The sequence below is a fragment of the Castor canadensis genome, chromosome 1 (assembly GCF_047511655.1).
Source record: "Castor canadensis chromosome 1, mCasCan1.hap1v2, whole genome shotgun sequence".
In the NCBI taxonomy this organism is placed as follows: Eukaryota; Metazoa; Chordata; class Mammalia; order Rodentia; family Castoridae; genus Castor; species Castor canadensis.
The window spans coordinates 189747774-189762952 of NC_133386.1; the positions used below are offsets into that span (position 1 = coordinate 189747774).

Consider the following 15179-nt stretch of genomic DNA (forward strand, 5'->3'; position numbering starts at 1 on the left):
TTAGAACCCACAGTGAGGAACCCTCTTGTTTCAGAACATAATATTGCCTTTTCTGGATTTTACTTGCAATTAAATTACAAGTCTTAGAAACCTGTGTCATTTGGTGCAGGATAGGCCATGTAGGACACTGGGCAGAGTTATGTCCTGAATTATCCATTTCCTTGTTTACAATGATGGTATTTTTATTCCTGTTTTCTACAACTCTTCATTATCCATTTGTAATTTTCCTCTTTTTTCCCTAATGTCTTTCATTAGACAGAATCAATAACATCTTAGAAACATTGATAGTGTGCTTAATTGTTCTGAAAAAGAGTAAATTACTATTCTTGTACTCTAAATTAAAAAAAAAACTGAAGTTAAATTTTACAGTTACAATGGTGATGACTCACAATGAAGGGGAAGCATTGGGGAATAAGACTTACTAGGATGCCAATATCTTGCATCGTTATGTCTCAAAATATTCTCCATGGAATATAGAGAGTGATAGCATTTAGTGTTCTGTGACAAGAATGCTATCATAAAGAGACAGACATATATGTCATCAATTCTGAGAGTCTTCTAACAGGTAAGTCACAAATTGCATCACTACAAAATAATATATTATAATTTTCTACTTTATTTCTATAACTCATGTATGATGACTAACTGTACACAATACTCTCAGAAAGGAATTGAAATGAATTGCTTTTGAGATTACTGTTAATATGGGAAATAAATTAATGAAAAATAAGTATTAGGGAAAAATGATGTTTTGACCTCACATAGCATTTTATGAGCGTCAGGGATATGAATGTAATGACTGAATTGCGGAGAGAGAAGAATGCAGTAGTTACTTAGGAACTAATGTTGATTATTTAGCTGAGAGAGAGTAGAAAAGTGCACTAATGTTTTTGAATTAGATAACTGCAGGATTATTTCCCATTAGGTGCTATGTATACTATACAATTAGAAGAACTTATACCTGAGTAGAAATTAGAGAAAAAAGTTAATTGAGATCATGATTTTTACAAGGCTTCTGGGGAATGTGATCTTGTCCATATCTAAGTAATAGCTTTGAACATAATATTACATATCAAAGCATAGAATTACTGCTTATTTATTTCCTAAATGGTATTGTAAGAATAAAATATACAGTTGATGCAATTCTAAACTTTATTTTGAAATATTGAGTCATTAGTTTTCAGAAAATTCAGAGCAAAAATGATAGTGGTTTGGAGTTTAAACATTGTATATGTAAAGAGATGGGTACAATGAGAAGTATACAGAGGAAGGGATTTCCTGAAAAATATTTGTTGTTAAACAACTTCCCATTTCCTTTGTTTTTGCTCTTGTCCACACTTCCTCTGTATGTCATTCTGTTCTCTCTTGGTCATTCACAATTCTCCTTCTTTGTCTTGAAAATTTGGAAATAAGAATAATTGAATATTAATTTCCTGATATTTGGGGAAATTAGATTTACTATGTTTTTGTAATTATATTGAATTTGGTGAGTACCTCTGGTTGTTATGTCAGGCTTGCCTCCATGGTATCTCTTGATCATATAGCAAGAATCACGGTATTCATTCAGTTTTATAAAGTGAAGGTAGGTTATATCATTAACTAATATGTACCTTTTGGGATAAACTATATGGAGCATGTTAACCTTCCCACAGAAAGTGGTAAACTATACATAGAATTCTCCAAAGATAGAGCTCTGAATTGAGAATATTGGGTAGTAGTAGAGAGAGTCCTTAATGAACAGGAATATTTCTCACTGTGGCCTCTGTAATGCCCCATGAAGCATGGAAGAAACCACATGATCCCGACATTCCAACTTCATCTTCTACTCTTTGCTCCCTCACTATTTTCTGCACTTATCTGTTCCCCAACACACCAAAATATTAACTATTATGACAATTTTCTCATTATGTATTTTGCAAATACTGTTTAAAGAGTAGAGATCATTACATTAGTTCTTAGATGATGTGCCATATCTAGTGCCATTGTCTTTAGACAACCATAGTCCATTTTAGTGTCATGTTTCTTTGAGTACCTAATAAGGTTTTAACAGTCCTTTGGAAAAGAAAATGGTCATAGCACTGTATGTAGGTACATACATAAAATGTGAATTAATGCCAGGGAGATGTTCAAAGTCTTTCTTTTTACCCCAATGGGCAAAGATTTGTGATAAACAAAATAAAACTAATAACAACCTGAATGATTTAAGAAGATTATTTTATGGGTTTTATACCTCCAGTGTCATATATGACAGTGTGGTGATCTTTAGCATACAAAATCATATACTTCACATTGTGGAAATAATTTGCTAAATTATTAAAAATTGATCTAAGGTTTTTGTTTTGTTGCTTTGTTTCTGGATTTATAAATTGAAATCATGTTCCTGTCTCTGCCACACTGGATAGATAGCCATAGTAATTAATAATGTATTTTTAAGTCTGTATAGTACCAAAACAATGAGATAAATACTATAATTTGGAAGTAGTGAGGAATGCTTAATTTAAAAGTATTTACTGGGCACCTGTATTACATAAATCATTGGGTTGGAACCTGAAGAATAACATCTTTCTAACACATAATTTTATGATACTTTTAATTCAGGAATGAACCAAATCAAAGTGAACATATTCTTATATGTAAGCAAAAATACATAATATTATATGAGTTATGAAAAGCCTTTAAAAAGCAGTAATGATTGTGTATCATGGACAATTATTGAAAAGCACCTAGGGAATGTTTCCCAGTTGAAATCTTAAACTTACCACAGATGACTAAAGCAGCTAGAAATAGGAAGTCCTTCTTGGAAGATGGAGATTACACAATATAGTTGGAGATCTATATATGTGTAATTTTAATCTTTGATTCTATTTTACTTCCATCATGAGGATACTACCATATGCACTTAATTCTCTTATGTGTCCATTGCCTCTTTAACCTATGTTTATTTTAATGGACTTTAATTAATATTTATTGATTTGGAAATTATTTCTTTTCTTTCCTACTTGGAAGCATATTGTAGATAACTAAATAGATTCTGTATAGAATGCAAAAATAATCGTTAAATTTAGATTCAGTTCTCTTGTAGTTTAAAAACTATATCCAAGTTCATAAAATGCAGACTTTTATATTTTATATTGGATTCTCAAATATTTAACTTCATCATGTACTTTCCCAAAATTAGGTTTGATATGGAAGAAGGGGTATTCAGTTCTACTGAGATGAAATTTTACCAAAGGAGAGAAAAGTATGTGTATGTTCTATAAATTTATGTTAACCTAAATATTCATTTTTGTCAACTGAATACATTCAAGATGGTTTGTTTGTATTACGAATTGGATATGGGGTAAGACAATAGGTGTCATGATTCTTCCATATATTTTTTAAATACATAACTTATCAATGTATACTTTCCCTTGCATAGAGTGCAAGCACCATCAAACAACATCTTGATAAGAAAGTTTTGATTAATTGCTTTTCAATTAATGATATTCATGATATTTCTTTTTACAGTTGGGAAAAGAGATGTATTAAAGAAGGAGCATTTCAAACACAAATAATCATTACTTCAACAGGAATGAAAGGAAAATGAAAGAAGTCAGTTACTGATGAATATTAATCTTCTAAAACCACATCTTCTTTTCATTTCTGCTTCTCTGGTACATTCCAGTAATTCTAGACTTGAGAATTATAATCAAAATATGGTCCTACACCAATTGCCCAGTGTCCATCACCACATAAACATCTCTTGAGATCTAAAATGTTTATGTTAAAAAGTTGATTCACAAAAGCATTAACTATTAGGGCTCAGATCACACATAAAGTGATCTATGACATTCAGGACACAGAAGGGTAATAGGAAGATAAACAGGATTTTTATGGTTCCATGAAGACAACCTCCCATCCACGACACTCCCATTAGCAGACTACATACTTGCAGTTTCATGAAGATTGTATAGTGCAGGGACTTGCAAATGGCCACATAGTGGTCATAGGCCATTACAGTAAGCAAGATGACCTCAGTACAACCACAGGAATGATTCCCCAAAGACTTGTGACATACATCCATTGAAGATTGTCTTCTTTTTATAGAGTGAATCAATAATCAGTTTAGGGGTGCTGACAGAGAAGTAACAGGCATTAATAAAGGAGATATAGGCCAGGAAATAGTACATAGGGCACCCCGACAATGGGCTGCCAGTGATTGTGACAAAGATGAGCACATTTCCTGTAATAGAGATGATGTAGATCACCAAAAACATAGCAAATATGATTTTCTGCATCTTTGGATTCTCTGTAAGCTCCAAAAGAACAAGCTCTGTCAAATCGTTCCTATTCTCCATTGACTTCATTTGAAAGTTAATTACTTGAAAAATTTAATACAATGTTAAATTTACTTGATGTATGCATTCTAACAAATAATAATTTGTAGTTCCATTGAGGTATGAAATCATGAGAATTTTTGATAAGGTTAAAGCATTTCTGACATTTTGAAAATGTCTCAGACTTCCTTTTTTTTGAAGATTCTGCAGAGCGTGAAATATTGTGCACACACAAAGCAGGAGGTCACCTGAGTATGCTTAATTATATGACATGCTATAGAGCCTAAACAGAGTCATAGATTGCACATATAGTGATAGCAAAGTCCATAAAGGAGGTAGAATGTGGGTAATTACAATAATTACCATTAGTGTAAAACTAAAGAATTTGGCACTTTATTCTCATGAAGTGATACTTATGAAAATCAGTTGCAATTATGAGTGGGATGATGACAAAGAATATGAATGCAGGCAAATCGTGGACACTGCTACACTAAACAATGTTTTGTGCCTTAGATGAAACAGATTATGTTCAATAAGCACTGAAACTCTGGGATAAAGTGCTCTGGTATTACAATATTTCTAATAGTTGATGTTAAACATGATAGGGTAATAGTGACAGAAATGTAATGAAATGACACAAAATTTTGATGAATGATTCATAATATTTGATGACTAAGTGTGATAAGTTTGTCAAAAATAAGTTTGTTCTACATTTGTAATGGTACCAAGTACTTTGTACATGTGCTGCTTTCAGTAGTTTTAATAACCTGTGTGGTTGGTTTTATTTCATCCATTTTATGGATTAAGAGATTATCTCTAAGACTAATAGTTATGATTATAAGAACAATGACAGTATTAAATGAAGTTATTTAACACTTATTGTGGTCTAGATACTTTGCAGACATTTGCTGATTTAATCCGTCCACAAACTTAGCAGATGGTTAAAATTAGCAATTTTATACCTGTTTTTTACATTTATTTTACTAGCAATGTAAGAGCAGACAAGTTAAAGTTCCTGAAGCAGACAGGTGGTATACAAATGACAATAGGTAGAAAACAATATTTATATATTTTATATATTTGTATATTTATTATATATTTATATTTATTGCTTATTTTTATTCTATTTTTGTTCCTCAAACTTTAACAAATATTGTCTTTCAACTTCTTAGCCTTAGCCTATATACTGATTTTGTCATGTTATCATGTTCAATTGGTAATCTAAATTTGACGTGAGCTTGATAATTTTATTTGCTTTGACGCTACATTGGATACCACTATATATGAGGCAATTTGTCAACAGACACGTAGACATTAACAATTCATTTTAATTCCCAAGTATTAAGAAAATGAATATTGCTTCATTCTTGGAAGGACTCCTTCATCTTTCCCTGTACCTCAGCCTAGTTGTTGCTTCTTCAAATAATTACAAATAATGGGCTAATAATTCTCCTGAAAACTAATGGAAATATCTGCAACCATGGTATAGTATACAAGTTTGAGGATCATATAGATGAAAGTATAAATTGGTTCTTCTACATATAACTACTCTTACCTTGTGCATGTTTCTTGGCATTCTGCATACTTGCTTTATCATCTACTTACCAACTGAGAAAAAAATAACCCATGGGTTGTTATGAAAATTGATTATCATATTAATATATTTACTACACTGCTGTAAATACATATGGCTTTCATTAATTTTTATTATAGTGCATGCACTCAGTAGATAAGAAGAATTCACATTTGAGCAATAATATGGAAAACATTTAACTCCACAATAAGCTCAGGAGTAACCCTCTCCAATACTTACTTTTAAAGAACCCAGAGAGATATGTGATCCATAACTATTGATCCTAAAAGAGTATTCTATGCTTGTGCTTGGCCTCAACAGCTGATGTTCTATGTTATTTTGTATCTAATTTAGGTCTTTGTTTGTTAGTTGTACATTTACATCTTGTTTTCACCCTGGTGAGGTTAAGTCTTGGTTTTAAATGGAGGTCTCTCATAGCAAACTAATGATAACTGATGTAAGGAATCTGGATTTTATAAATTGGTTAATCTCTATGTGTCTAAGGTTGTCAAACACTAAGTTAGATTAAGATATTTATTATCTTGAGAAAAATTTAAGGGCTGATTTGAGGATCAGTGTCAGCATGTTATATTTTACCATTTAAATATGTGTTAGTCATCTACAAATTATTAGAACTGTGAAGAGGTACTAAGAATGATTTTGTTGTTGTTATTGAATTTCACTATGAATTGACTATATAATTTGGAGGAAAATTTGTTCCTTAAATGTTCATTGCTAGGGAACCATTTTGACTCTTAGTTTGACTCCTAGCAATACAATTTAAAATTTAAACATGACTTTGAAATGTCCAACATATTATTTCATCATCACATTTAGTATTTGTAATTTGTAAATACTTCTTTTGTGACTACTGTGCATAATGTATGGTCATAGTGTTTATAGTCATTGTGGTGTTAGTGGAGAATCTTAGCAGAAGTCAAGTTCTTATGTTTTTGTTACAAGCTGACAACCTTACAAATTACCTCTTTTACCTCTATGAAAATAGTAATAGTACCACATAATTTATTAAATTATAAATACGTGCATAAAATTTGAAAACCATTTTAAAGTTCTTACTACAATTTGTAGCATGTTGTAATGAATGTTAAAAATGATCACTACTACACTTGATGCTAATTTCACTTAGTAAATAGTCTATTGAGAACATTAGAGATGAACACTATTATTAAAATAAAATGAAATAATAAATCAGACTATGAAAGGAGAGACAAGTGATATAGAGAAATTTGGTACTGAAAATGCTGCAAGAAGATCTGGCTTATGGATTAATGTTACAAGAAAGACCATGGAAAGATTTAAAGTTTGGCTTAATTATGTTAAGAAAAAGCCAAGTACTTTGAATATGAATAAATGATTAGCCTTACTAATGAAGCAGATGATTTTCAGTGTCTATAATGTACACATAAGGATTTCCTGATTAAACATCAATAAGACTACTTTTTAAACTTTTGATAACTGTTAACCCACCCACAATATTTAACATCATATATTGAAAGCAATTTAATATGGTAACATCATACATTTGAAAAGCCAAAAATAACAAGTTAACGTCATGAGAGTTTATTTTTGCGAAATTTGTCCAAGAATTACGACAGGGCTTGTCATTGGGCTTTAACCAGGTCCCTCTAGTGGCTTTAAATACTCCTGTGAACTCCACAACCAGGTTTTCCAGGACTCTGGACCTTGTTCATTTATGGAAGTGGACATGGATACTTATGATTACACAGAAGAAAGAAAGACACAAGCAGAAGGAGCAGATGCCTCTGACATTTTCCCTGACATTTTGTGATGCAGTAGTCATTCTCCTTCTGAATAGCATTGAGTTTTTAAGAAACATTTATTTTAAATATAATTTGAATCCTAGACACAAAGGATAAAAACTTTTTAATTTTTTCCTCTTTATTATCTACTCATTATTTGGGGTTAGAAAATATTTTTTTTGTCATGGATACAAGAAATAACAATATCACTTCATGTGCTGATTGGAATTGATTGCAACAAAATATGTGAGTTCTTGTTCTTTCATTTTTCTACATTTTTCTTTCTTTTCTTTCATTTTTTGATGCATGATTAAGTATATGTAAAAGTCAACATTTTGAGTAGTCATAGAATCAAACATTGTTACTTCTAATTTTCTAAGAAAATTGATTTTTTCAATCAATACATGTAATGAAAATGTTTCACAATTCTAAGAAATTTTTACAACCTTTAGATTCATAATTTGACAGTAAGTACTTTACCAGACAATGATAATGGATGTGCTCTAAAAGGATCATGAGCATGGGAACAATCGATTGAAGTTTTTGTTTCAAATATGAAATAGCAGAGGCTGGGAGACAAGACAAAGACAAATTGTGGGATGTTTTCACTATTCTTAAGACAGAAAAGAAATGATAAAAATCATAAGCATTTGAAAACACTATCAAATAATGAAATGAGTAATGAGCAAAATAAAAATAGCAAGAGAAAAATGGACATTAATAATTTTGGTTCGTGAGTTGATGAATAGTTTTGTAGATCACTTATCTAAAAATATAGCTCCTTACAAGTGGAAGGTTTCTTGGATACCATATTTCCTCAATTCCTTTTTCCATTTCTTGGGGTACTGGGGATTAAACTCAGTGCCTCACTCCGTCTAGGCAAGTATTTTACCACTGAGCCATATACCAAACTTTAATCCTTAATTATTTAAGAATAAATAGGTGTCCAAAGAATTTGGGAGGAGCTTTCCTGTATCACATACAAGGTGTTCCTTTGTATCATAGATTCTATAAGATTTCAAAATAAAGAGAAGAAATTTTCAGTTGCTCTAGTTGAAGTTCAGATTATAAAATAACAAAATAAATAAATTACTGAAGTACAATATAGAAATGAAAGGAATATTTTCTGGAAATGTTTGATTTAATCATTCCTAATTATAAAAGAGAGATATTTTTCCTCCTAGGTATTACATCGGAAGTATTTTGAATGAATTTATTACCTTGATTTTAGTTCTTCCATCTCTGAAATAGGAAATTCTTTTATCCAATACCTAGTGATTAATTTGGGGATTTCACTAAAGAGTCATTGTGAAAATAATTTATAAGTTGTATAAAATCCTGTATTTGGTGGCATGATAATCTCATTAAAGAAAATTATCCTCCCTTTCCCTCGTCCTACAAAAGTCATACAAATTTTCAGAATATTGGTTCCTTTTAAATTAATAATAAAACTTAATTTTAATTAATTCTTGCAATATATTAGATGAATGTATCTATTTGTAGCTGCTTGATATGAATATTTTTAGTCAATTTCACAAGAATCCTATGTGTTAGTAACTATCATAGCTGTTTTACCTATGAGTATACCAAGGCTCAGAGAGTTCCACAGGTTGCCTAAGATTATTCAGCAATTAAAGAAATCATCTAGTCTATGTTAACAGCACACTCACCCACAGTGATAGTCTGACTGCCTTAAGGGTACAACTACCAACTGTGTTTTATTAATTAAAGATAACACTCCGTTCCAAAGAGTACAATTACCGTGAGAGTAAGGAAATCCAGGTGACCATGAAAATCAGAAGTTCTGTATTTTTCCTTTTTAAATTAATTCCTTTTTATAGGCTGTGTTGAGGCAAGATGAACATTTGTGTCCTGACTGGACCTTCCGGTATGCTGTCTAATGTAGATTTTGTTGGTGAACTTGTTCCACCAGTTGTGTTTTAAACATGGGGGCATTTCTACAGTGCCCATGTCAGAGGATGCTAAACTTTTGTATGACATATGCTGAGAATTCAGCATCCTCTCTTATCTGTTGCAAATTTATTTTGTCCCTCTTTTAAAACCACAAGAAGACTAGTGTTAGTTTAACAAAATAAAACAAAACAAGAAAAAATCCAACAGAGCCCCTTAACAAGAGAAAATTATAAATTGAATCCAAAATGTCAGCTATTAGATTTAAGAGATTATGTAACATATTCAAATCCTATCAAGATTTTAAAGTAGAATGAGAATTCTACGTAAAAAGCAAATCCAGATATAGGTGGAAAAGTGAAAACATTGGGGTAAATGTAGATGGTGATATAAATATTTTCCATTTCCTTATATCGAAGATGTCCTGTGGAGTTGTGGAGGAAAGGAATGGATCTGATTTGTTTTATTTGAAATTTTTGGTAATTTGTGGAATATAATGCTCAGAAAATAGCACTTTCATATTGTTGGGTACTCAGGTTATTTTCTGTTTTCATATATGAATAAGCCTGCAAAGAGTGTTCTTGTGTATGTTTCAAGCAGTGATCTCACTAGGTCAAATGCATATTTCCTACACCATTATCAAATTTTACATTTAACATGGGGAAACTTTAAAAATTTTATTTTTACCAAGCTGATCAGTGTGACAACTATGTCATTATCACTTAATTTGCACTTTCTTGATTATAATGTGCTTGAGGAATTTTATATATATGCTATTAGCCAGTTGTAATTTCCTTTTTGTATGTTTCCTGTTTTACTGTTTTGCTCTTTTACAAAAACAATCAATGAGTTATATTTATTTTATACCTGTGACATCTATAAATATCTGTTTTCATCTTGCTACTCTAAATTTTCACATGAAAATTGGCATATAGATTTATATGTATTACATATTTTCTGTATGAATTTGGTTTTGTCTATCTTTAGAATTTCACCAATCCAAAATATAAATGCATTGAATTAATTCTTAACATTTTCTTCTGGTTTTGTTTCACATAGGTGAGCATTTAAGTCATGTAAAATATATAATTTTTTGATTAAATGGCGATTCAAATTTCTGATCTCAGTCATTGGTAAGTTCAGTATTTTGTAATGTTAACTGAAGCAGAATCATCTCAAATATTCTTGTGCATTTGTTTATTTACTGTCTTTGAGTTGTGACATCTGTCTCTTCTAACACTAAGTTTAAGATATATTTCAGTATCTGAAAAAGTGTATTTATCTTTATTGTTTTTTTATAAAATTGGATTTACTAAAGTGGATATTAATTATTCCTGCATTTTGGAATATGGTTTTCAAATTGTACCACAATTGTCAGAATTTTTCTTTTTTAACTACTAAATATACTGATCAAATTTGAAAGTACTGTTTTCTTTACTGTATTTGTCCTCACTAGCTATAAACCATAAAGAATTATCTTTACTTATCAATCTTTTAATCTTTAATAAAAACCAGTTTTAATCTTTTCCTATCTTTAAAGAAAATTCTATATTTAAGGGGAGGTTTTCACTTTAAGATATGTTTTAGATAACTCAAAGTTAAAATACTTTTTAATGTTTTACTTAAAAATAATACCACAGCTTGGCCCCATTTCAATTGAACTATTCCTTCTGTGACACTTCCAGAGACTGTGAAAAACAATGCACCAGGTATTAACTTGAGGTCCATGGTTAGGATTCAAATTGCAAGTCCATAAAATTCTCCAAAATTCTACTCACAATCTCTGTCTGTCAAATGTGTTTTTTTCCTATAGCTTTTTCATAGAAACACACATAATACAAAGGCTAAAATTCTCTTGCTGTTCTAATTTTTTACAAGCATGCCTACAAATTTTCACCAATAAATATATTGGCAAATATTGTGTGTGTGTGTGTGTGTGTGTGTGTGTGTGTTTAACCGTTGTGTGAAATATTTTGATTAAGTTATTTCTAGTTGCAGAAGGGAAGTAAGAGATGTAGTGTAAATGATATTTTGCACAAAATAAGTATTTCCTTTTTTTCAGTGATGTATTTTGGGATTTCACCTTATGAACATGCAGTGAGTTTGGTAAGGATAAAAACAATGGTTCGATTTAGAGCGATATGATGGGAAAATAGATGAAGTGAAGAGAAATGTCTGCACATGTGGGCTTTCATAAAAAGAAATGTTAGAAAATGTGTCTAAAGAGTGAAAATGATGAGAACCCCGGAAGAGATTAGAAAATGAGCTGGAGAATAAGGTAAAGTCTAGGAAACCATAATCATGCTGTAAACTCACACAATGGACCTTCTCTCCAAAGATTTGCTGTTTACTTTTTATTTCCTGCCACTTTTCAAAACGTTTATGAAAATATTCTTAAGATATTTTCTGAGATTGTTATCTAGAGGTTCAATAATTAACCTCAATTGAAGTATAGTTCTATAGACACTATCAAAATCTCAGAATTTAGCAATTTAGGAAGGACTGAGAATTATGGTAGTATTCCCCTTTAAGGAGTGGATAATTTCACTTTATGGCTGTTACATAGTTGCTAGATGTGAAAAACCCATTCTTAAGCTACAATACTGATATTGCACCTCAAAATTGAACTAAAATCTCTTTTCTTTCACCATGTTTTTCATGTTACGCACTGCTTTTTGAATCCATTGCAATTCCAATTATTTCCTATCTGTGCTTTACTGTTATCATCTATCTGCACTAAGGAATTGCCTGCCCTCTACTGGCAGCCGTTGCATGTATCTTATTACTTTCAGCATCTCTAAGATCTCTTATGCTGATTGAATCCTAATAAATGACATATATTTATTGAACAAAACTAACTTTGAAAGTAATTGAGTAATTTCAAAAAAGCGAGTGCTTCTGGTATACTTAGCTTATTCTCCCTTTGAATAAGCAAACACACAGTAGTAATGGAATATAAAAACATTACAGAATTTGTCCTCCTGGGACTTTTTAGTAATAACAATATGAAGGCTTCCTGCTCTCTGCTATTCTCACTTTGCTATCTTGCGATTCTCTCAGGAAACCTGGTCATTCTTCTCACCATCAAACTCAGCCACCTTAGTGAGCAGCCCATGTATTTTTTTCTCAGCTACTTGTCCTTCATGGATGTCTGTTTCACTTCTACAGTGGCCCCTAATCTGATCATAGATTTATTGGTTCAGTGGAACACCATCTCCTACAATGGCTGCATGGCCCAGATGTTTTATGCACACTTTTTTGGTGCCACTGAGATCTTCATTTTGGTGGTCATGGCCTATGATCGCTATGTAGCCATTTGTAGACCCCTTCACTACATGGTCATCATGAGCAGACAGGTGTGTTATATTCTCATGGTGGCTGCTGTGTTTGGAGCTTTTATCCATTCACTTCTACATGTCTTAATCATTATTGAACTTCCCTTCTGTGGCCCCAATCATATAGACCACTATTTCTGTGACATATTCCCTTTGCTGAAGCTGGCCTGCACTGACACAAGACTCTTGGTTATTATTGTCATTACAACCACAGGGGTGATGTCCATTTTGACCTTTGTTGCCTTGGTAATTTCTTATATCATCATCCTGTCTACACTGAGGACTCACTCATCTGAGGGCCAGCGCAAAGCCCTCTCCACCTGTGGATCTCACATCACTGTTGTGTTTATGTTTTTCTTGCCCCTCATTTTCACTTATGTTCCCACTGCTGAATCTGTCAGTAATGACAAAGTATTTGCTCTCTTTTACACCATGATTGCCCCCTTGTTCAACCCTCTCATCTACACGCTGAGAAATACAGACATGAAAAATGCCATGTGGAAAGTGTGGTGTTATGACAAAGTGTTTGAAAGGAATTGATGCCTCTTGTTTTGGAAACTTTGGGCCAATCTTGTTCGGTCCACAGAAGAAATGTCAACAAATGCAGCAGGTAGAGAGGTGGCAAGCTGTCATTGAGAGTTGCAAGACTTGGAGAGAGGCCAATCTCAGCCACCTTTACTGTGTGACTTTAATTCTCTAAGACTGTACATGAGGACATGGATCAGTTAATATCCAGTTCTGATGTTCTGGAGCATATTCTGCACTTAATGATCCCAAACATGATGGATAGTATTGTCTTGTTACTGTAGCAAATTTGAAAGGCTATGTGGTTTGGCAGTTGTGCTTCACCATAGGAAATAGGCATTGTCACTGAGATAACTATCACAGATGGAGAGAAATCCTAAGCACTTCCATTTTTAGGTTTGCTTTGCAATTAAAAAAATTAAATTTGAAAACGTATCTATTGTACATTTTAATTCCTTATACTAAAATTTATGCCTGTAAAGTAATGTAATTAAATGTAAGTATCCTATTCACCTTGTAGTTGATAGGTGGTGTCACTCAGACTGACTATAGGACAAGGACATCTATAGTTCAGTGACACTTGCCTTGACCAAAGTAAGTTGTTCTCATGTTGGTGCCCACTGTCTAGAGTAGTTGTGACGGGAGCGAGACTCCTGAAACAAGTCTTGGATTCAGCAGCCATGGTTGCGCAGTTTTTGCAGCTTGAGTGGCTGGAGTTGAGTTTCCCTGTTGTATCAATAATGTATTCGAAGCATCCAGACTACCATAACAGTCCAGTTGCTTGCAAAAGAGGGGGCTGCTTGATCGGCAGCTTCTGGGTCCAGGCAGTTGCATATAAGGGAAGGGTCTGCCAGATGTTAATCAAGGGCCCAAATAGCCTACTTCTCACAATTTAGCTTAGTTGTGGGCAAATACATAAAATAGTGTTAACATCAAAGGCATATCATAGTATTGCCATTCTTACTAGCACCTAACAGTGCTTAAACCCCATCCGAATACCCTTATAAAAGGTTGGGTCAGTGTGCAGTTTCACTCTGGCCCCAGGCTTCGGCACTTCACAGTGTCTAGGCCCTGGGTTCAGGTCAGCATCCTTGCCTTCAGTTACCAGTCTAGCACCCATGGGCATGGGCTACATGCTTTCCCTGTGTCAGGACAGTCATGGGATCCCATCATCCAGGTCAGCACCTCAGCCACTCCAGTAGCAGACAAAGACCAAGCTGGTCATAGTAGATCCTAATACTGCACTAACTTCCACAAACTCAGTCTCCAGAACAACTCTTATAAACTCAATCAGACTCCAGTTCAGCCCATCCACATATTATTCAGACTTCCTCTGTGCACTCAGGCTCAGACCAATCCCTGAAGCACCACTTATGAGACAAGCACCAGGCTGTTCCTAACCTCCAGATAAGACCCCGTGGACCCAGACTCTAAGCCTGTCTCAAAGTCAGACCAGTTTCTAGATCCAGTATCGTCTATCCTACAGCCTCAGATTCTAGAGTATTAAAGGGGCCCTGCCTTTTCCAGCATACTTAGGGTCCATGTTCACCCCCATAGACACCCTGTGTTAAACAAATCTCCATGGAATGAAGCTCCAAGATCAACATTGTGGACCCAGTCCACAAGCTAACCCTAGTGAACCCAAATCTTCCCCTGTAGACTCAGTTTCTAGGCCTGCACTAATACCAGGCCAGCCTCAGGGGTTGAAATTATTAGTCTTGTCCCAATGGATGCCAGC

General features: G+C 33.2%; 1 protein-coding gene across 1 annotated transcript; it reads left to right on the top strand.

Moving 5' to 3' along the window:
• Positions 1-12529: 12529 nt before the first annotated feature.
• Positions 12530-13456, top strand: LOC109676225 (olfactory receptor 4P4-like). Its single transcript, XM_020152705.1, has one exon. The coding sequence runs from the start codon at positions 12530-12532 to the stop codon at positions 13454-13456; it is 927 nt and encodes a 308-aa protein (XP_020008294.1).
• Positions 13457-15179: the final 1723 nt, after the last annotated feature.

What these genes read in the sequence shown, in the direction of transcription:
- LOC109676225 (XM_020152705.1), top strand. Translation starts at nt 12,530, where the DNA reads ATGGAATATAAAAACATTACAGAATTTGTCCTCCTGGGACTTTTTAGT.